The 22,984-nt window shown below is 34.3% G+C and overlaps 1 protein-coding gene and 2 long non-coding RNA genes across 3 annotated transcripts in view; all 3 read left to right on the top strand.

Annotated features, from left to right (window-relative positions):
- LOC113229958 (dynein heavy chain 8, axonemal-like) overlaps positions 1-22,984 on the top strand; it is a 102,851-nt gene that overhangs the window by 7,600 nt on the left and 72,267 nt on the right. Inside the window, exons 5-18 of the mRNA XM_026463655.1 lie at positions 1,124-1,270; positions 8,397-8,536; positions 8,821-9,544; positions 10,180-10,325; positions 10,751-10,895; positions 12,364-12,462; positions 15,174-15,309; positions 15,961-16,072; positions 16,639-16,703; positions 16,928-17,087; positions 17,688-17,820; positions 17,964-18,066; positions 18,639-18,775; positions 22,794-22,974. Coding sequence (XP_026319440.1) covers positions 1,124-1,270; positions 8,397-8,536; positions 8,821-9,544; positions 10,180-10,325; positions 10,751-10,895; positions 12,364-12,462; positions 15,174-15,309; positions 15,961-16,072; positions 16,639-16,703; positions 16,928-17,087; positions 17,688-17,820; positions 17,964-18,066; positions 18,639-18,775; positions 22,794-22,974 — 2,428 coding nt within the window. The remainder of the gene's footprint in view (positions 1-1,123; positions 1,271-8,396; positions 8,537-8,820; positions 9,545-10,179; positions 10,326-10,750; positions 10,896-12,363; positions 12,463-15,173; positions 15,310-15,960; positions 16,073-16,638; positions 16,704-16,927; positions 17,088-17,687; positions 17,821-17,963; positions 18,067-18,638; positions 18,776-22,793; positions 22,975-22,984) is intronic.
- Positions 10,265-12,426, top strand: LOC113230189. Its single transcript, XR_003310465.1, has 3 exons — positions 10,265-10,325; positions 10,751-10,895; positions 12,364-12,426. It is a non-coding gene; the product is annotated as an uncharacterized LOC113230189 (long non-coding RNA).
- LOC113230188 lies at positions 14,860-16,061 on the top strand. Its single transcript, XR_003310464.1, has 3 exons — positions 14,860-14,959; positions 15,174-15,309; positions 15,961-16,061. It is a non-coding gene; the product is annotated as an uncharacterized LOC113230188 (long non-coding RNA).

Genomic DNA, 22,984 nt, shown 5'->3' with positions numbered 1-22,984 from the left:
TCACAGAAACCATTTGAAAAAAGTTTCATTCGAAAACCTCAAACCATGAAGATTCTATGAAAATTCAAAGAACCTATTGCAATAAAACGACAATTTCATACTTTAACCCCTAATAATAAGAGAGCGTCGTATAGTGAAAGATTACGTGGTCAAGTAGAAAGGATGGATGTTAGAAGATTTAAACATGGGAAGAGGTAGCACAAGTCCCGATCAAATCTCGTAAAAGTAACAAATGTTACGTCGTGCGGGGAGGCTCTGTTCGTGCACTCCCGATTGTTACTGTTTAAAGAAGAAGGGCTATTGTTTATTGAAAACAAAACACGTTGACTGACAAAATGAAAACTACTGTTACTTGACTGATTTCTCAGTGTTTGCAAGGATTAAGTGACACTTTATACGTACTTTCCCGTATTTAGCAAAAATGTGTTAACCGCACTTGACACATAAAGTAATAATTTTGTTGATATATCTAATTTTGCGTAAACCATTTTCATTTCATTACTAATCATAACTTTGTTAACTTAGTAATAAACTGATCGTAATGCTTACTTCATTATAACCTTTTGATATATAATTGTCCTGTAAACTTCATTAATTAAATGAGTAATGACAAATAGTTGCCAAAAATTTTAATGCTCAATATCTCGAAACTGTCATTTTGTGGGTTAACTCATTTATGCAGAACACGGCCCAATTCATACACGTTCTGTTAACCATCTACGTATCTATAGCTCGTAATGGGGCCCACAAGCGCTACGGAGATCGTTACGATCAGACGGCACCATTTTACCGGTACCGACTGATCGTAACGTGTATATGAGAAAACTGTACAGTCTTGAACGGTTCAGTATCAAAATTTGAATAGATGAATCGGAACCGGATAAACTGTGTGATGATGGTAGTCGTGTGTGTCAACGGCGGCGTCAGTCTTCGTCTCGATTTTCTTAAGGTGACATTTAAATCAACAATCCGAGCAGAGATTTTTTTGTGGACCCCATAACCTTAGATTCTCTATCTATCTCTAGCTATCTTAGTCAGTTGTAGATACTCTTTTTCACTATTTCGTATACTTGTAAATCAAATCCAATTCTTTACCTACATTGCAAAAAATTTATCTGTTCAGGTTTGTTTGGATTTGTACTCTTTCTATCGTGATTGCTATGACGAAACTCAAAACGAGATGAAGGAAGCTTCTGACGAACGACCTTTCGGTTGTTCTACAATGTATATATTCGGCAAATTCGAGACGTTCAAGACAAGGCTGGAGAAGGTGGGTATTTGAAATGTGTCGAATTTGATTTACGGAGTTCATTCTCATTATTGGTAGGTAAATGTTAGTGTGTAATAACTTGATCATCAAAAGTTCGGCCTTTTACGAGTTGGGTATGTCTACGAAGCACCATTTTTTCGAGTTATTCGAACATTTTGAAAATATTAAATAATCATAAAATGTCATATTATTAATTATTATTCTTAGTTTAATCTTGAACCTTACTCTTGACATCGTAAGAGTTCTTAATTACAAACGTCAAATCATGAATTCTACGACAAAAAACAATAATTGATGGGGATTCTTTGCTGTGGAAGTTGTCAATAATGTCGATATCGATAAAATTATTAAGTGCGAAATGAACAAATGTTATAAATTCTGCTTCGTATTTTTGAATAGCATACTGGGCAGAGCTGAAAATGCAAGGTGCTGTTCAGTCAAAAGCACGTCAATTTGGACTCTTTGGACCGTTGTTGTCAAAGTAAAGAAAAGAAGCGACATAGGGTTGAAATTTGTCAAGTGCTGAAACAAGGATGTGTATTTTGTGACCCTGTGTTTTTGATGACGTGTATTAAGGAGACCTATCAATACTTGTGATTCATTATCAAAGCATCAAAAAAGCTAATTGAGTACAGCCTGTAGAAGCTGGGGTTATAAAGTTGATTACCTATGTTATGTTTATAACATTGTCCTGTATTTCGCTTCAGATGTTTGTACAGGGTGAACCAAAAATTCGTTAACATTTAAATCTTATACCCCACGCAAGTACAAGCCGCGCGGGGCGCGGGGAGGGGTCTTGCCACTAGTTTGTTTCTCGGAAATTTAGTCGCAATGGATCGCTTCACGGGCCCACAGCGCGCTTTTTGTGTGAAACAATTTTATTTAAACAACAGTTCGCTCATTACTGTGAGACGCTTATTTCGCGTTGAATACGATTTACATGACTTAAGTCAGTGTACAAGTGCTCCTTTAATAAGGAACTGGGTGAAGAAGTTCGAAGAGACGGGATCTACACTTAATGTGAAACAAACCGGCGGCCCACGGACTTCTCGGAGCGAAGAGAACTTGCAGCAAGTTTCGGCTTCTGTTCGACATAATCCAGATTTATCGACGCGCAAACGTTCGGCTGAATTAGGATTATCCCGGACATCATTACGCCGTATTTTGAAACTTGATTTGAAATTACATCCATATAAGATCCAGATAGTGCAGGAACTAAAACCTAATGATTTAAATTTGCGTATGCCGAAACAATGTTAAATCGATTCAGTAATTTTAACAACATCTTATTTTCCGATGAAGCCCATTTCCACCTCAACGGACATGTAAACATACAGAATTGCAGGTATTGGAGCAGTGAAAACCCCAAAGCTAAACATGAGAGGCCGCTTCATTCTCCTTAGGTAACTGTATGGGCTGCAATTTCAGCAAAAGGAATCATTGGACCCTACTTTTTCGAAGATTCTCGCGGCCGTTCGGTTACTGTTAATTCTGCTGAGTATGTGAAAATGTTACGGGAGTTCTTGGCACCGATGCTACTGGAATTTGCTGGCTACAATCGTTACACATGGTTTCAGCAAGACGGGGCCACTTGTTACACATCTAACGAGTCCCTGCCGGTGGTCAAAGAAATGTTTCCGGAAAAGCTGGTTTCCAGACGAGCCGACATCCCATGGCCACCTATAAGTCCAGATCTATCCCGAGCAGACTTCTTTTTATGAGGTTCTTTAAAAAGTCGTGTCTACATTCATAAACCAAAGAGACTACGTGAATTAAAACAAAAAATCAGCGAAGAAATGTCGGCGATCTCGCGGTTACTTTGCCGACGAGTATTCGAAAATTTCGGTACTCGCTTAGAAGAGTGCAAAAGGCGAAACGGTGGTCATTTAGATGATATTATTTTTAGAAAATAAATTACAATTAATTTACTTTCTTGTAAATAAACAATTTTTAAAATATGCCAAATGGTTTGTTTTATACTATTTTTTCAAATGTTAACGAATTCTTGGCCCTGTAGTAGCAGAAAACAACAAGTTTTCAGTTTGTTCCCAAAAATAATAAAGAACTCTCCTAATATTCTCAAATCTGCCACTTTTAAACTGCCTCCGTAGCCGAACGGTTACCATGCTGGACTGCCACGCAGAGGTCCCAGATTCGATTCCCGGGCCGGGAGAAATATTTGTATGGCCTACATTTATTTCTCTCATGAGTTTGGGTGTGATTTGTGGTTGTCTATGTGTATGTCCATAGCACCCACGACACAAGGTTTCCCATTGACCTACCAATAAATGGACGTCGGGTTCGCGCTAAAAAGTGTCCGCACCTGTAGGGCGTTAAAATAGCATACATAGCGTCAATCGCGCAATAGTCTTCGTTTGTTCAAGTGACAGCGCGGTTGTCAATCATGCAGTACCAATAATAACAACTTGTAAAAATTACTGCAGTAAAGTGTGAAACCAGGATTTTGTATCATATTTTCAGTAAACAAATATATTGTGTTATCATAGTTTTCATTTAAAAGTGTTATTTTGTACAGTTTTATAGTAGGTATTTAATTTAAATATAACTGAATCATAAATATAAATTACAAAAGCACACGAAATAATGAAATAGCAAACTGTCCTTTTTCTACTCATTGCATGCGTAAAAGATGGAAAGAGACCCATTACGTCAGTTTCAAGAAGCTTATATAAACTTCTTGGTCATTTTCAATTGTTCGAACCACAAGCGATTGAAATATTTAGAATAAAGAAACTGTAGAGTTGCTTTGATTCTAATCCTATTTTTAAAATGATTTTTTTATTAAACTTTAGTAGTAACTAACAAAATATTGTTGTACTCGTTTTACGGCTTGGGATTACCTGTCAGAAGTCAAAAAATACATTTGCTCGAATTTTCATAATGTGTTTTTACGAAGATTACAAAACACAAACTAATTTTGTCTATGTAAAAAGCATCAAAATTACTCGAAAGCGTCATTCCTTGTTAACCATACCCCCGTACCATACCCCTGGTGGTATGGTCAACAATTCTCTTTGTTAACGGTACCACCATTCAAATAGTGATGGCCTAATGTACCTCCAACAACAACAAAACAAATACAAGTTCTAACTTATTCGTTTAATTGAAAACAAACTTTCAATAATTATCTTCATAAAAAAATCAACTTCTGTACCTATTTTAAAACAATTGGACTTTTTAACCTCTGACTTTCGTAATTAAAAAAAAAAGGATTTAAAACAAAAATAAAATTAACCTTTTTTTGTCTTCTTAAAAAAATATATCCATTTTATGCACTAAGTAGTGCAGCTTAATCGTCTTCTTCAAGTAGGTCGGCAATTGTAGTAATTATTTTTAATAAAGCTTTCATAAATTTATACTTTTTGTCCACATTTTCTGGATATAATTTATCGGCTAATATTTGTCCCATTTCTAAAATAACGTCATATTCCGTCTGACTCTTCTTTTCAGTTTGTGTGCATTGAGACTTTGTTACATGAATGGTTTGGGTTGAGGTGGATATATATAAATCAGGCGTACTATCTGTGCTTCTCAATGACGATTTAATTAAATATTCTTTTTGATTGTCAAATAACTCAAAATATTTAAATTCTTGCCCATTATTGTTTGTATTGTCTAAAATTGACTGACTTTCTTCACATTCATCAAACTCACCTATAAAACAATCAAACGATGAATAAGATAAATTGTTCGCAGTGGCTAGAAGGCACTTACCATATTTATTCGTTATAAACGGGACTTACTCGACATTTTGGAGACTGAAAATATCTTTATATTAAAATTGTGAAACTTTGCTATCTTTCAAACAAGCATGCATAAATATTTGTGGAACGTATTTTCATATGTTCCATTTTTTTTTTTTGACATGTCATAAAATAAAACGTCATCTCTCGTAGTCATTTAAAATTAATCCAAGGAATATATTATAAAGAGAAGTTATTCCATTTTCTTAGTTGAATGTTACGCGTAAAAATAAAATATACAAATAATGTATTTTGATGAAAGAAATTTTATTATAGGTTATAATTTCTATCTCAATTTATCTAAAGCGTAGCCAACTGTAATAACCCCGTTGATTAATTGCATCTGAATTTCCATTATAGCACAGTCGTTTGCGATTTGCTTCTTCTTTCGTTTTGGGTGTAAGGACGTTTTTCCTTGGAAATTCAAAATTTTATTTAGTAAACGAAGTAACGTATTGTTGTTACGATTCACACATTTGCTTAGCTTTGAATGGTAACTTTCTAGGGCGTTATTCGTGCGATGCCTTTCTCCGAAAACACTTATGATATCTGGATTATGCGTTGTAAACCAAAATCTTTCAATATACTTTATAAACTTTGACATATCAAGTTTGGTCCCACACTCAGACTTTATATATCTCCAACCTTCGAGAATGTTATTTGACGGTATTAATGGTAGTGCAGCTGTTAACCCGACAATCCTTTGTTCTGACTTTGTATTAGTGAATCCTAGTTTTCTTCCTTTTTTCCATACATTCTTCGTCCAATGATAAAAGCATCCTTTAACTATTAAATTAGGAAATAAATCTTTAACGGCGTTCATAGATGCCTTCTCAAAATCGCAATGAATTTTCACTGGCTTCCATTCATTTAATTGTGACATAATCATTTTAAACAAAATGTAATAGGATGATTGTTTTTTATTTGTCATAAGTGCAAACAATAAAGGAACGACATTTGTCGTCTCAATTGTACTGCCTATGTCTCCATGAAGATTAAAAAGTTGTACAAATGGGAAAGGACAACTGTCGAAAGTGGCGTCAAAGAAGTATTCATTTATTTTTGAAAATAATTTCCGACACTTTTCTGTACAAAATACTAAAATGTGGGTATCTTCATAGTGATATTCAGCTAAAATTGAACTGCGATGTTTAACGGGAACTTCAATTTCACTTGGAATCTTGAATACTGTTTTTGAAACCTCTAACGATTTATTTCTGGCACCGTACAGAAAACTAGTAGCGTTATTCAATGGTGGTATTTTTAACACAAAATCTAAACCAGTATGATTAACTTTTTTAGAGTATAGTTGGGGAATTGGTTCGTCAGAACTAATCACTTCTTCACGAAGTTCGTGCATTACTTTTAATACTTCTATTTTATTTATATCGCATTTGCATTTATGGTCATTGCTGCGTATAACTTTGTTATCCTGCAATGGAATTATATCACTTGTAATCGGGAGGTCGTCACGATAACTTTTTTAACATTAACGTTGCTTAACTTAACTTAACTTTAACAAAAGTGCAAAACACGCGATAGGGAATAAACATACCTTAACTGTTACAGAACCAGGACATTTCGTTTTTAAATATGTAGAACACCTCCACACCGATGAACCATTAACATAATCCTTTTTTTTGTGATACTTATGAGAATGCAGCAAAAGAGAAGTTCCTCCATTTATGGTAATATATTTAATTTCTGGTTCAGTCATAATTAAAATCTGTGACTAACAAGACAAAATGATGTGTTTGATGCAATGACAAATACTTATTGACATTGAAAGACATTGAATGACAATTTAATATAAGTAATCACAACGTGATCTCCTTGCACTTTAAGATAAGAAAGTAAATCTCTCTCCATAGAGAAGTTACCAAGAAGCTATATCTAAGCTTTAACAAAATAAAACATTATTGTTCATCTAGGAGCATCACTATTTGAATGGTGGTACCGTTAACAAAGAGAATTGTTGACCATACCACCAGGGGTATGGTACGGGGGTATGGTTAACAAGGAATGGAAAGCGTAACGGTTTAGTTATAAATCGGAATTACGGATATTTGAGTTTACGTTTAGTTAGAATATAGGTACATTTCTTATAGTACACGCTTATTTTCACATTTGTAGTAATATTTGTGTAAATGTATTTGCCCAACTCTTTATTATACCTTTAAGTGAATTTGTACAAAATTCGACATAATAATATATATATAAAAAAATTAATTAATATTTACGAAAAAGGCTATTCCATTACTCTTGTGTTCAAGTAATTTTCAGTTGAAGCTAAATATGGTGCATTTTGTTAAGTTTCCAGTAGAAGCTGAATATGGTGTTTTTGGGCCCTTAAATTGTTGTAAGCAAATTTAGGCAGTACTGCAATGACGTTACAATTTAAATTAAATGTTTTAGTTTTTTATATTTCGTTACTATTTCTATTGTATCGTTATTATTTACGTTTGTATAGGTCAAATCATCAATTGCGTTAAATCTATTCTGAAATACGATGTTTTACAATTTTTTTATTCCCGACTTCTGAAAATATACAAAAATATGTTGATAACTAGGCATAAGGCTCTTCGTCGTTGTTGGGGCAGTTTTCGCTATATTTTAGATCCCATTTTAATGGCAATGCGTATGGACGCTTAAAAAGATCTGCGCACAAATGAAATTAATTTTTTCGTGTATGGGGTATTCATACAAACAAAAGTTTAAAGGGCACTGATAATAAAATATTGTAATTATAGGGGCTTGTCTCCTAATCGTAACCATTCTGAAATAATATGTATAATAAGTTCCAAATTATGAATTTTACACAAGACCCAAATCAAAATTGTAAAACCACTTAGAGGCTTTAGAGATTCACATAAGTAATAATAATTATTTATAGCAACTCAACTCCAAACCGTAAACATTCAAAGATAATATATCGTAAGCATTCAAAGTTGGAATTACGTGATTTCCATATAAAATTCATAATTTTGAACAGCACATCTCGCAACGGTTATGGTTTGGAGCAGAACTAGTATTTGTTGTTTGTATGACTACACCCTACATAAATTCATAGGTTGCCATGACGAATTACATAAGTCAATTAAAGGTAACTTTTTTATTGGAACAAAGTAAAATAATAAAAAACATCAAATGAAGAAGGACTAGGAAAGAAAACGTTGTTTAATTTTAGTATTTAATTTTGTTGTATTATCTAATATAATATCATTTTCTTACATTATTACTTCCTATTGAAAGATTCATACGTGCCCATTTTATTTTCTAAGGAGTATACATTTTATGTTTCGATCATCTGGCTGTGTGACTTAAATACAGACAAATGCTATGTTATTTATTTCTGTTTTCAGATAATAGATTTATTCCAAACGTATATAACATATTATGTGTTAAATAAATCTACATTGGAAGGTATTGACGAGCACACAGCAAATTTTAATAAATTTTTTAAACAAATTTCAACGAAAACGTACGATGCTTTGGACCATAGGTGCGTATACCACTTCATTATAGAATAGTGCCCTGAAGTCTTACTTATTATGCTTTTTTTTATTAAATCGCAAAGTGATTATAATTTTTTTTCAGACGTCCAGATTTCGACAAAGACTACAAAATATATAAGTATCACATTGCAAATAACGAATTGTTGCTTGAGAACTTTATAATACAAGTAATTTTTTTTTATTTACACACAGCCACAAAAGCAGTTTCAGGAATGTAGTTACTCTTTTCTACATACTTACTGCTCAATTAAACATAAATCAACTATGTTAGATGGGCGGGCGCGAAGTCAGGCATGTATGGGTTGGAGTGTGGCGTGAGGCAGGGGGGATTGAGCTCGCCAAGTCTCTTCAACATATACATGAACGGTTTAATTGTTGAACTCTGCAACACCAGAATCGGATGCTCGTTGGATGGAAAGATTGTGAATAATATCAGTTACGCGGATGGTATGGTGTTGCTGAGTCCTTCAATAAGCGCGCTAAGAAAACTAGTTGCAATATGTGAGCGCTATGCTGAGATCCATGGCTTAAGGTACAATGCGATTAAGAGTGAGTTGCTTGTGTTCAAAGCGGGTAGCAATGGCTTTAATAACGTCCCTGAAGTTAAGCTGTGTGGCACTCCTCTTAATAGGGTTACTAAATTTAAGTACCTTGGGCATTGGGTCAGTGAGTCCTTGGAGGATAACACTGACATTGAGAGAGAGCGTAGGGCATTAGCAGTGCGGGGTAATATGTTGGCCTGTAGGTTCGCAAGGTGTACGGACAACGTAAAGGTATCTCTTTTTAAAGCTTACTGCCAGACCTTTTATACCTGCAGCCTATGGGTCAACTACACTCAGATAGCTATCAACTCTCTAAGAGTTATATATAACAATATATTCCGGATGTTGTTGCGGCTGCCGCGATTCTGTAGCACGTCAGGAATGTTCGCCGATGCTCATGTAGACGGATTTGCCGCCATAATGAGAAAAAGAGCGGCATCCTTGATGCGCAGAGTTCGTGACAGCGGTAATAGCATTGTGGGTATTGTTGCTGGCAGGGTCCAGGGTTCATTTTTGAACACTGGACTAAATTACATGTATGTCCTAAACCCAGCACGTATTTATGAATTTGTATTTTCTAACACTAGTATGTAAGTTTTTGTTTGTTATACTAACCAATATAGATGAAATCTGAATTAAAGTATTTGAATTTGAATTTGAATTTGAATAAATCGATGCTGTCTAATCACAAACAGACCTTTTTGGAAATTTGTTACATAGTGTTATCTTCTACTCTTATGTCTCATAATAAGTATGGGGTCTCAAATATATTCCAAAGAAACAAATTAATGTTTCAAAGGCAAAGTTTCTATTGTAATTCAGTCTACAGTTTCGCTAACACCGTAATAGATAGAATACCTAATAGATACAATCAACCATGAGCATGGGACCTGCAAAGGGCCCGAAATGTTTGAAAAAACAAACATACGCGATTTAAATCCGGAATAATAGTTCCATAATCTAAGTGTCAGAAAATACACGAAAACAGTTCAACGCCATCTAGCGGCATCTCACCTAAACTACTTATTTATTGATCAATGTTGATGTTAATAGAAGTCTTAACAGAGTACCTACTTAATGTGTTGTAGAGTGTAAATAAATGTCCTACTACGGAAATTGCTTTACTTTTGCTTAAGAGAGTCGAGAAGTTGAAGTTGGATTGCCTGTATCTCGAAGAACAGTATTACGATTTAATTTCCAAATTTACCTTGGAAATTGAGAATATTCGTGACAGGTAAAACAAAGTTCTTGGAATATCAATATGGTAATTCACCCCCGTAAATAATTGAAATGACACCTGATAGAATGTCGTAGCAGAGCAATTTAAATATTTGATTTCAAAGAACTTCGAACTAAACTTGCAATTTGACTATTAAAGGGATCATTCAAGTATTAATAACGTGTGATGTAGCATTACTTTATTATTATATACGTGTAAGCAATGAGTATGTGTATTCCCTCATTTGTATAACCATGAAGTAATAAATCAATCAAAATAAATAAGATGATTTATTACTTCCTGGTTATACAAATGAGGGAATACATATACTCATTGTTTACACCTATATAATATATGTAATGCGTCACATACGTCCCTGTAATTTTGTTGAATTAGGTTTTTTACATTCTCTTTCTATTATTATTTATCTACGCCAATAGATATAACGAAGAAAGAGAGCACCCGGAATTGCCTCGAAATATGCCGCCAGTCGCAGGCAGAATATTTTGGATAAGGTTTTACGATTGCAACATTAAGAAACCTATGGAGGTTTTTATGAAGCACCGTGATATTATTACACATATGGTAAGTTATTGAACTATTTATTGAACTTTCTTTGACGTAAGGTTTTCGTCACAGTGACGTAACCAGCGCAGGGTAAAGTAGAAAAATATCCCAGAAATTCTATATTTTATATAATAATAATACCCTATATAATACCCTACATAATATCCTTACCGAGATTTTTATTCACTGCTACCAGTAATATCTTTACCTAATTGAAATTTTATTACACTTTGTACTATTTTGGACGAAAAAATTTAGCGTAGTTTCTGAAAGCTACCCAGTCAAGGTGAATTGTATTATTGAATCGAAGTTGGGACTACTTGGGACACGTAATTCAAAGACGTGTGCATCGGTCACTACTAAAAAAGGAATTCCAGAAAAGGAAAATAACGGTCGTTGGTAGCTTAGTATAATGAGACAAGCATGATAACTCCATAGAAACGTAGCAGCGCTGCTTGTATGTGTGCACGCCCGTTACTCGCCATACAAACAGACGCACACATTCGCATAATAATGAAAGGCGCGTGAGACGACGAGTGTTATGCAGTGCGAGATTGTGCGAAAGTTGAATACTTCGGGTGCGCACACGCTTCACGGATAAAAAAAGCCTTTTTGTGGTTAATGCTGAGTAAGTCCCGATTGCACCAGTTGCGACACGCATGACGATGAATTAGATACCTACAGCATTATCAATTCTTCAAATTATTATTTTTTTTTTAATTCTTTTTTTATTATTATGTATCATTATTTATTTTAGACTCTCGCTTCTCCGAGGGCCTAAAAAAATTAATTATGAATTGTTATTATTATTGTTCCTCTGTTGTTTTGTTTATATGCGTGGCTGTGCTTGTGTAATAAACAGTTTTCTTTATTTCTTTCTTTCTTTCAGATACAAGCGGCACTGCTAATTGTATGGAGTTAGCATACTTGTATTATTATCTATGTTGGTAGGTTTGTACACTCGCAGGGGCCATGAGTTCGCTGACGTTGGCAGTTGACGTCGGCCATTGAAACAGCTGTTTTAAATAATTAATAGATTCAGGCGTTACTTTGCGGAAATCCATATTAATAAAAATATAAGTGAATTAACTTATGTTAATTAATATTAAAAATGGTTAAATTGTTATAATATAAAAATGAAATGTTTAAAATTAAAATTAAAAAATGTTCCTTGGGTCGAGCGTCCAACAATCAACAATTGCCTCGTAGAGGCGAAAATCGTGTCGGGTATATTTTTTGTAGTGGAGTTTGTGACTGTAGTTGCGCTTGTGTTTATTATTAAAATTATCTGCATGAAAAAATATTCAACACAAGTGCAACTGCTTCACACACGCTGTGTTCGCGGTGTAGTATGTAGTAGCACCTTGAACTACTTCCAATTTCTTACCGCCTGTTTAAATTGCTTATGGGATATTTGACCGCTTAGTGTGCGCTACGGTTACCCTTTAAACATATATTTTTCTTTAACTTTTCTTTTTAATTTTAGAATACACAGAGATGCATTAAACTTTACAACGTCATGCAAATAGTTGTTACTGAATATGAACTTATTTATCATTCTGCGTGGGCTGAAAATGTTGGGCAGGTAAAATATTTACTCTTCATTGTGATATTAAATTATTTTCCCAAGAAATGTTAGTATTTGGTTTATTATAATTATGTATATACTCAAATGATAGCAAATTTTAATACGTACAGCATTTACAGTACTATATTGGTATGATTTTTTCATGAATATAGATAAAATCTTCAGGTACGGTTTGGATTGATAGCTCCTCTACTAGTTCGACATCCAATGACTAATATGTATGTGGTAAACTTCCATATTTTTATACCGGAGTGTATTAGAGAAGTTGAATATATGTGGCAGTTGGGACTGCGTAAGTTGATCGCCCACAATCATTATTTTTTTAAAGTAACGCAAAGGACAAAGTTTTTGGTCATGCTAGCAGTTAATGAGAAGATGTTTTAAGAAAATATGCATTTCTTAATTTGTTTTCATGTTTTTCGTTATTTATAATATTATTTGTTCTTCGAAGAAATAATTAATCTATTGCAAATGTGCACTTTTTTAAATAAACGATATTTTTTATATTTGGTATATATGTTATTAGTATGTCTATCGCTATTTTTCATAAAGAGACTATTACTATTCTTCTTATCTCTTTATTTTCTTTTACGTTAATAGCTTTCACTGAAGAGGCTGATAAGCTTAAATAGATAATATACATCCGATTACTACAATATCAATTACATATAAATATATAATAATATTTGTCCTTTTGGTCCCGTCATGTCAGTAGGAGCATAACGACATTAGTATATAAAAAAGTTAAATTATACAAATCAAACCGTTTTCACGTAGGGCAGAACAGATATAAATATCCATCCATTTAATTTAATCGATGCCTTACTTTCTCAAACTCGTATGTTATAAAGATTGATTATTCAGGAGATGGCAAAACCTTCTATTTATTCTAAATTTCTTATCGAGGATGTTCATTTGGATGCATTACTTTAAGTATAGGTAAAAGCCAGTGTGTGAATATGAAGCAAATGTGATGTGAAATCAGCCTGCAAAATTTGTATTTGCAATCCATTTTTTGCATATCAGTAACATTGTGTTTTAAGATACGAGTTTGAGAAACTAAGGCGACGATATTTTACATCTCAGAGAAAGAGGATCAATCATTAACAAAGATTTAGATTTTCTTACCTGCTGTTTTTGCAAATTTAAAATGATCATTTAAATACATGCCTTTATTTATTTATGAATACATATAAATATATTTAAAAAAAAAGGTAAAACGACAACATTGAGTAAGGCACAGTTTCTAATTGTAAGCTAATTAAAGGTATTCATATCATCCAATACATATTCAGTTACAAAAAATAAATATTGATAAAAACATTTTACATCAACAAAAAATATGATAAAATTATACATTATTGTACTGAAATTTAAGGTAAATACAAGAAGATCGGAAAAAATAGTTGATTAATGTAAATAAATAAGATGGTGCAATTGTAGTAATGAAATATTTTGTGAAAGATAGAAAGATAAAATAAAATTTGAAAATAAAGTGTAATGCTATGTTATGGTATGTTATTAATGTCAAGACAAGTTAATTGGAAATATTAATTAAGTATGTTATAATAACGGAACATTCTACGCGAAGGCGAGCTTAGGAGTAAGAAAAAAATCGTAACTCTAATTTTATTTGTTATGTGGGAAACTAGAAAGTTTCAACTTTTCCATATAACAAATAAAATTAGTTATGTTTTTTTTTCTTAAAAAAGTACTTTAAATCGCTCCCCTGTAATATTTCCCATATGCACGTTAGCCATTTCACTTTTCCAGAGTCGATTAGTATTGCTCATAGCTAGCTTAGAAATTGTTGTGAAGATGGAAAAGATTTTAATATCAAGGTACTTACGTAAGAAATTTTCAACTTTTCCTATAGAGTCTGCATAGACTATATAGGAAAGGTTATATGGCAATAGTATTTTTTACGCGCGGATAACTCGCGTTTCACGAACGTGCGCCGTAGTAGTTCAATAAGATCACACACATCATTGACCTTAGTACACATGCAAATATTTACAGGCTGCGACTGAATCTCGTTTGAAACGCGTTACCGCGTATCATTTGCACGTCGTCCGCGTAAAAATACGCCGTGTATGGGCTCTTATATCTGCGCTGCATATCACATAGTTTCGAATTCCGACAGGTGTACCCGACGAAGCACAAATTGTTGCATTTTGTAAGGATAAAATATTAGGAAATGTGGAGAAGATAAAACATCTTGTTGAACGAAACAATCAAATTAGAAAGTGCGTATCATATAACATAGTAAACTTAGATAATATAAAGATAGGTAATGGTATATTATTTATTTGATTAATTTCTCAACAGATTCATGCCAAAATTATACTTGCCGTTGCTACGTACACAATTATCAAAACTCGAAAAGGCGTTTGCGCCGGGTCTTTCTACTATAACCTGGACCTCACTGGAGATTCCGTTATATTGTGCTAAAATAGAAACAACGTTAAACCAGGTCGACTTGTTTGTTAAAGAGGTACATGAAACATTAATCACATTGTGATCATGGACTTCATTTATATCATTTGTGAATCGAGCTGTACCTATCACTCGACGAGCAGAATTCTGATGTATTTTGATGGGATTAATAGCTTATGCCGACTACGCTACTATGTCGAGTAGCATACTACATTAATTGGTTTGACTTGTCTAGACATCGTGGAAATAAATAACAACTAATTTGTATGTAGGTGGTAGACATGAAAGAAGCACGAATAGACGCTATTCTACAGTCGATGTCTAAAACTTTGTTAGTGTATTTACCCGAAACAGCTGTAGAACCGAACGTGTTTTATGAAGAAAATCTAATAAGACGCGATGAAACAGGTACGAACTTTGTTGTTAACTTATAAATACCTCTCAACCATTATCATGCCCTACTGGACCTAAGGTACTTAAATGATTGTAATATCTATTTTTTTATGGATGCGATAAAACTATTTAGAATTAAAATTGTTTCGGGCAGTTTAACACATGAAATAACTTATATTAGGCCTGGGACTTTGCTTGCGCGTATTACATAATGATATGGCGCGGCATGCCGCACATACAAAATATGTGTCTAATCTATGTGAAATCAATACAAATACCCGAATTCATCTACGAGTAATTTGCAATGTGGATTATTGGTTATTCTGTGATTTCCTATAGATTAATTAAAGATGATTTATAGCGCCACCGGCTTCGCTATATATGACCTTTCGTTAAATAAATCATCCCAGACGGGCAGTTAAGCAGTGGACGTCTTTTGGCTGAAATGATGATGATGATGATGATGATGATGAGACGGGCAGTAAAGGCAACTCAATCCGTTCGGACCAAGGCAACTCACTGCGCTTGGACCGCTGCCGATGCGTATAACGTCCTTTTCGCTCTTATTACATAAAGCTTTTTCTGACCGGCTTAATGCGATTCTGTGTTGATAGGTGTGGTGATTCCCTAAATAGTGAATAATCCCACGTTAAATTCTGTTTCTAGCAAACGAATTGCAGCAGAAGTCGACCAATGCCGAAACAGCAGTGATGGAGCTCATCAATAAATTCTTGGATAGCGTACCTTCCAAACAAATAAACGATTTGAAAAATGATTGGTAAAAAGCTGGACACTTTTTTTTTATTGCGCATTAGACCTCCATTTCACCTGATGGAAACTGACAATGTGGTAGACCGTGGATCATGCACACCTATATATATAATGCCTATTCACAATCACTTTGAAAAGGCTCAAGTTTATAGCTCTTGAGAAACAAATCAGCTTCTAAATTCTTAAAATTTCGACATGTGATTTCTTCATATTTGACGAGTCAGTAAAATCTCTCTTACAAAAATGTGCTAAAACACCATTCTTAGAGTCATGCATATTTGACAAGGTAGGTAAATGATGATGAAATTGATTTAAAAGATTTTTATAAAGAGCAAAATTCGTTATCCAAAAGTGCGTGCATCATCTCGATTGTTGTACCCTAAGAATTCACTTCCCAGAACATTATCGAAAGAAAAAATATCAAAATAAAAATCATGGCGTAAGGTAGGGAACCTATAGTGCGCGAGTTTTATTTGTCTAGTTGGATAAGAATTCACTTCCCAGAACATTATCGAAAGTAAGAAAAAATATCAAAATACAAAATCAAATTTTTAAGAGCGGTTCTGTTTCTAGGCTGGACTTCGAAAAAGCGAATAAACAAGTTACTTCTTGTACTAAAATTATTCCTGAAAATGCTGGTGAGGATATTAAATTTTATATCTTAGACAAATATGTATCTTACTAGCTTGTGCCCACGACTTCGTCTGCATAGGATCAGTACTTCGAGTAGCAAACCAACGATATTCATGTAATAGCAATTTCATATTTATGTGCGTGATATACTGTTACTTATTTATATATTAGCAATTGATCTCTGAGCGTCCTCAAATGAAAAGACCAATAGTAAAGTATGACTTCACAGCCTTTTTGGAAGTGGTGAACCCCGATCGCTACGACGTGACACCAACTATAAACGACTGCAACGAACTCTTTGCTTATTTCGCCACCAAGTGTTTGGAGGCTCTTACTAAGTGCACGAGACAAAGTTTGGATAGTCTACGAAAGAGAGCTTCAGTGTCGAGGTGAATTTTAAAATTGTATTAAGTTATATTAAAATAAATCGGCTTTTTATGGCTATAGAGGGTTATTTGTAAAATACTCGCAGGACTACATTACTACGCCGGGGAGGAGGATTCTGGATGTTCCAGTCGCGAATTTAGGTGCATTGGTAAAATACAGGGAATTTTATAGCTTGAGACTAGGTTATTGGTGTGGTTATTGTACATGTCGTAGCCAGTGATGAGTAGGGATACTAAACTGAATGCAAGCGTGTCACCTAGCGGTGTAGTCCGCACAATTAAGTTTCCCGCGCTTCACCAAAGTCGTGGATATTGGTGGCAGGCACGATCGGACACATTTTTCGATCGGTTTATGGCAAACCGATCAGACCAGTTATAGTCGTCGTCGCGGAACTGTCCCACGTTTCGCCTAGTGCATACTTTATCGTTAAAACTAATAGAAAGTACAAGATGTTATTCGATTTCACAGTGATTAAAATATACAGTGTTACTATTAAATGTAATCTCGCTCCACGATCCCTAAATCTGTCTGAAGATTCAGTTCTAGACCATGACGGTTCTCTCTCTCTTTCGATGGTCTACTTCAATGTGTTTTTGTTTTAGTTTTCTTACTATGACAATTGACCCAGAGGAACAACAGAAGTTGAAGCCTTTAATGCGGACTAGCATGTATTTGCAAATACCAACAATATCGATAAAGCAGACTTTGGAACAGATTCAGACTGCATTCACACAAGTATTTTATTTAAATCAACTGTTTGTCTATTTGTGTCCTTAATATGGCTATATAAGTTTTACACTGGTACAGAAAATGAACTGACAGAAGCACGATTTTATTAAATTAAATGCACTCTTCATTCTCGTGTTTACTAATTTCAGGTAGTTTTAAACTGCATTATGGATACTCATCGCTACATTTTCATGTGGGGTCAGCAGGATTTAGTCAAGAAAGAGGATAACTCCAGATGTTTTTCCTCCAGTGGTAAATATTAAGTAAAATAGCCAAATTTCATTTTTGGCTTACAGGGAACGGCAAACGATTTTAATGATTTTTGGGTTTTGAATCATTCTTTCCTGATATGATTTTTATATTAGGTTTGGTGTTGTAAAGCATGTCTGTAAATATTTTATTTTTCTGAACTCTAGGCAAATATTATGATTGAGAAACTTTTTGATTTAATGAAAAAATAATTCTTGTACAAACACTTCGTCTCATCTACATTTTACAAACATAACTAAGTGATTTGAAACTTCCAAATATTAAAAAAATGGTAAAGACGGTTGACATAAATCCATTAGATATACATGGGATACCTATATCAACTTACTTTATTAAAATAAAATTACTTATCTGGAGAACTTTGTAAAAAAGTAATGTAACAGTATTCGATTATTAACAAAATTTGTCTTTTTTTTTTGCTATGAAAAGTACTTTTTTCTTATTTTTTAAAATGTTCGTTAATTCCATATTTCATACCTTTTAGTCCAGCACAGCTTTTGTATTTATAGTGGGTACCGATTACCTGATCATTATATTTAAATTTGTGTGTTCAGGGAGATCAAGTAGTTCCGTAGGTGGTGCTAGAAGCTTCTTCCGGTTGGTGTCCGAACACAAAGAAATTGTTAGATCGGTGATGGCATTGCAAGGAATAATGTATATGTATAAGCCTGATATTGAAAAATTAATTAAGGTAATTTATGACTCTTATTTGTTTTGGATCATGTTTTTGGGATACCTTAAGTCTTGGGAACCCCAATGGTATTTTTTAAAATAAATGATACAATAAACCATAAAATCAATATTACAATTCATAAAGCGATATCTTTTGTCAATCTATGGTAACTGTAAAGGTACCTACCTACCTACCTGGTTGAGTGAAGAAAACTTTCATAGATTTCTCACAGGTGGCGCTTCGGCAAAAAAGCCGTTAAACCAACAAATAGAAATCTGTGACAAACGCATAAAGAAATTCGTGAGGTCTGCAAACTCGATCTATCGCTCAACTGGTAGACCGGTTGCCCTAGATTGGCATACCGACTCGGGATTCGAAGTTCTGTCAGATCAAAGGAATTTTCTTTGTGTTTGATCTTTGTATAAGCTTAGGAACAAAAACCGATAAATCCAATAAATGTTATGAACAATCAAAAATGAAGCTTAAGATTGAAGCAAATCCTTTGCTGTCGACTATTTACTGGGTCAACAATAAAATAATAAAACTGTTAATACGCGACAACTTATTCATGCAATGGCTAAGTGATACAAATGGTATGATTTCTTAAACAAAAATTCAATGAGCATAAAAACATAAAAAAGGTAGTCAAGAAGAGTAAGACAGTTATAGACCGGCCACGATTTTGCCCACACTCGATAAAATAACAAAAAAAATGAAATTATAATCAAAGTCATACATTTTACAAAGCTAACCAAATCCTCTCCAATAAGCAATACGGGTTCCAAAATGGCAAAAATACAATTTAGCTACGTTCTGCATTTACAGACACAATATACAAACATTTACATAATAGAAAGCATATACTTGTAGTATTTATAGATTATAGCAACGCCTTTGACACTCTAAAGCACGAAATCCTAGTCGAAACTTTGATTGTGGTATCAGGAGTCCTTTGCGAAACTGTTGCAAGAACTATTTCCATAATCGTTCATACTGTACCAAAAATGGGGAATCTCTCAGTGATCGGATGACTGTTACTAATGGTACAGCACAAGATTCTGTACTAGGACCCGCGAAGTCTGATTTCAAAAGTGCGAAATATTCCAATTAGCCGACGACATCTGTCGTCTAACAGCAGATACTAATATCAAATCCGCGCTTGAACGACTACAAAATTGAAAAGGTTGTAAATCGCTATGTGCCGTGACGAGGACCACGGCGAATAAATAGGATACGTCGGTTCACAAACATTTATTCATAGTTAAGTCAAAGGAAAAGGCTGTACCAAGAAAAGGTATATAAAAAACAGGTACAACGCTGCAAAACACTTTCTACTTAAATACTAATCATGAGACAGACTTACCCCAAAAGGGCCGAGTTACACAGTATTACATTGGCATTAAAAGTGGCACATGAGTAGATTGAGAATTGGTAAAAGGATCAAAATGAGATGCAATTAAAAATTAGAGCAGTACTGCTCGCTATAGCGATTGAGCAGGGAGTGACAACGGAATGAAACAAAATCAGATGGCGAGGCAAAAGAATTAAAGATTGATTCAAAATTTGGAAACAAGTAGCCAGGAACCAGAGAAAAGGTGATAAAAAGGTGGGATGACGATGCAAGGAGGCCACATAGTCACAAAATGACTTCAATCTACTCAATACGTGGTCGCATGACTTTGGACTTGTTCTAAATGGACTACTGTCCTACTGTCTACTATGTCCTAAACACAGAGCATATAACAGTAATAATCAAGTTAAAGTCAAAGATTATTTATTCCATAGGTAAAATAAACTTACACTTGAAAACGTCACATTTAAGCTATTGCTCGTTCACTACGCTGACCTCCCTGAGAAGAACGACCAAGAAACTCTAGGGATTGCTCTTTTCAAATAAACTTAAATGCTGTGGAATACATTTTGAATCAAATTTGTGTGGATTCTGGAGCCGTATCGTGTTTCCATACATCTTTATCTAACACATAGTCTTCAATTTTGTAATATGATTTTTTATGAATTGCTGACAAGTTATTTTTATAGCTTAGATAAGTTAGCGACGAAAGCAAATATTCAAGATGTTCAGTTTGTTAGACATTTCTTGAAATCATTGATACCTAATTTTCAATGGATGCTGGCTAGTAATTTGTATTTGTCGAAAGAGGAGTTGAGAAAACAATTATACAAGTAGAAGATATATTTAATCACGGTTATGATGTGAGTCGACAAAATATTGAATTGCCAGTATATTTTCGTAAGGCGCACTCTCACTGTTGGCAAACACAGGGTGACTCTACACCGATAGTTAGACCCGAGTCTAAACAGTCGGAATATCAAGTGCCACGAGCACCAATCGTGCAACAGGATACGCCACGTCAAGTGTATTCGTGATCATTGTCTGTCCTTTTAGATAGGTTTTTTGCAGACTAAAGCCATAGCCTCCTCGGTGGTTTACTTGTTGGTAAGGTAGTAGCGTCCGAGCAGTGTGGGGCCAGCCTATATATAGTAAATTTTTTTTCAAATTCAAATACTTTAATTCAGATTTCATCCATATTGGTTAGTATAACAAACAAAAACTTACATACTAGTGTTAGAAATAAACAAATTAAAGTAAAGACTGATCACTTATGTAAGTTGCCTATCATAGGTACCACCAGCTAGGGATGTTCACCCCTTCAGTTGTGAGGAAGAGGGATGTAGTCTAGGCTCTACTCTATGAGTAGAATTACTGGCTGAGTGAATATAGTTTTATATTTAGAATGTGTTTTGAAATAGGAGATTAGAAAGAATAGAACGTCTGGAGAGTTCTAGTTGTAGCCTCAAAATATAAAATATGTGAAAAATACAATAAATAAGTTTTGAAGATTATCCCAGTTTATATTTATAAAGTACCTCTCGCTACGCATCCTAAACTAGGTACGCCTAAGCTTACAGTACACAGAACGAATCGCTCGTTTTTGCAATACAAATATGGTTTGAATATGTGCCGCTTTACCCCACATGAGAATCCCGGAGGACATTATACTATGGAAGTAACTAAAGTAAACTAGTGTAGCAGTACTAACATCGGTAAGCTCACGTATTCTGCGGACTACATATGCAGCGGAGCTTAATCTGCTGGCCAGGGAAGATATATGTGGAAACCATTGAAGTTTACTATCTAAGGGCACTCCCAAGAAGATTGCTTTATTAACAAGGTCTAACTTTTCTCCGTTTATTTCTTTGCTTGGACTAGTCGATTTTACGTTAGATAATGCAAATTTAACACATTTTGTCTTCTTGGCATTAAGCAATAAATTCTTAGCATTAAACCAATAAACTACCTTAGAGAGTTTACCATTAATATGGTCATTGGTCATAGTTAATGTAATGTCTGTCTGTTTTAAAAATCAAGGATGTGTCATCAGCAAACAACACTATTTTGCAATGGTCCTTAACAAAGAATGGCAGATCATTAATATAAATCAGAAATAAGAAAAGTCCAAGTATTGAGCCCTGCGGAACACTCATTTTTACCGGAGAACCCAAAGAAGTCACTCCATTTATGTCTACTTTCTGAATTCTACCATTGAGATATGACAAGTTTCGACGCCTTGCCATTTACACCGTAATGTCCAAGCTTTCTAATAGGAGAAATATGATCAACGCAATCAAATGCCTTTGAGAGGTCACAGAAAACACCAATAGCGTTCTTCCAAGCGTTCTCCTAGCGTTTTCCAAAGCATCAAAGATGTGTTTTAGTAACGCTACCCCCGCATCGCTAGTCGATCTGCCACTAGTAAACCCGTATTGTTCACTAGGAAAAATATGATTCCTACCGAAATAGGACAGTAATTGAGTCAGCATAACCTTTTCGAATATTTTACTTATAGCTGGTAAAATTGAAATGGGCCTATAGTTGCAAGGATCAACTTTCCTACCCCTTTTGAATAAGGGAATAACCTTGCTGTATTTCATTAAATCGGGAAAAACACCTTCGTCAACGCACCTATTAAAAGCTACATCTAAATCTGATAATAATGTATTCAGAATATTGCAGAATTATGGACGATTTTCTCATCTATGGGTTGAGGACAGAGTACAACAAGTACAAAACTTCGTAGACTCGAACCCTTTGAATGTAATAATCAGGGATATGTTAAAAAAATATGAAAATCAAACAGACGAAGTAAATAACCTCCCTGCGAGACACATTATCGGGTCTATTGAAATTAATATGGGTAACTTTTT

The sequence above is a fragment of the Hyposmocoma kahamanoa genome, unplaced genomic scaffold (assembly GCF_003589595.1).
Source record: "Hyposmocoma kahamanoa isolate Upper Pololo Valley unplaced genomic scaffold, ASM358959v1 63, whole genome shotgun sequence".
Taxonomy (NCBI): Eukaryota; Metazoa; Arthropoda; class Insecta; order Lepidoptera; family Cosmopterigidae; genus Hyposmocoma; species Hyposmocoma kahamanoa.
Note: the sequence above shows the minus strand (reverse complement) of the source record. Positions and strands in the feature narration are given on the sequence as shown.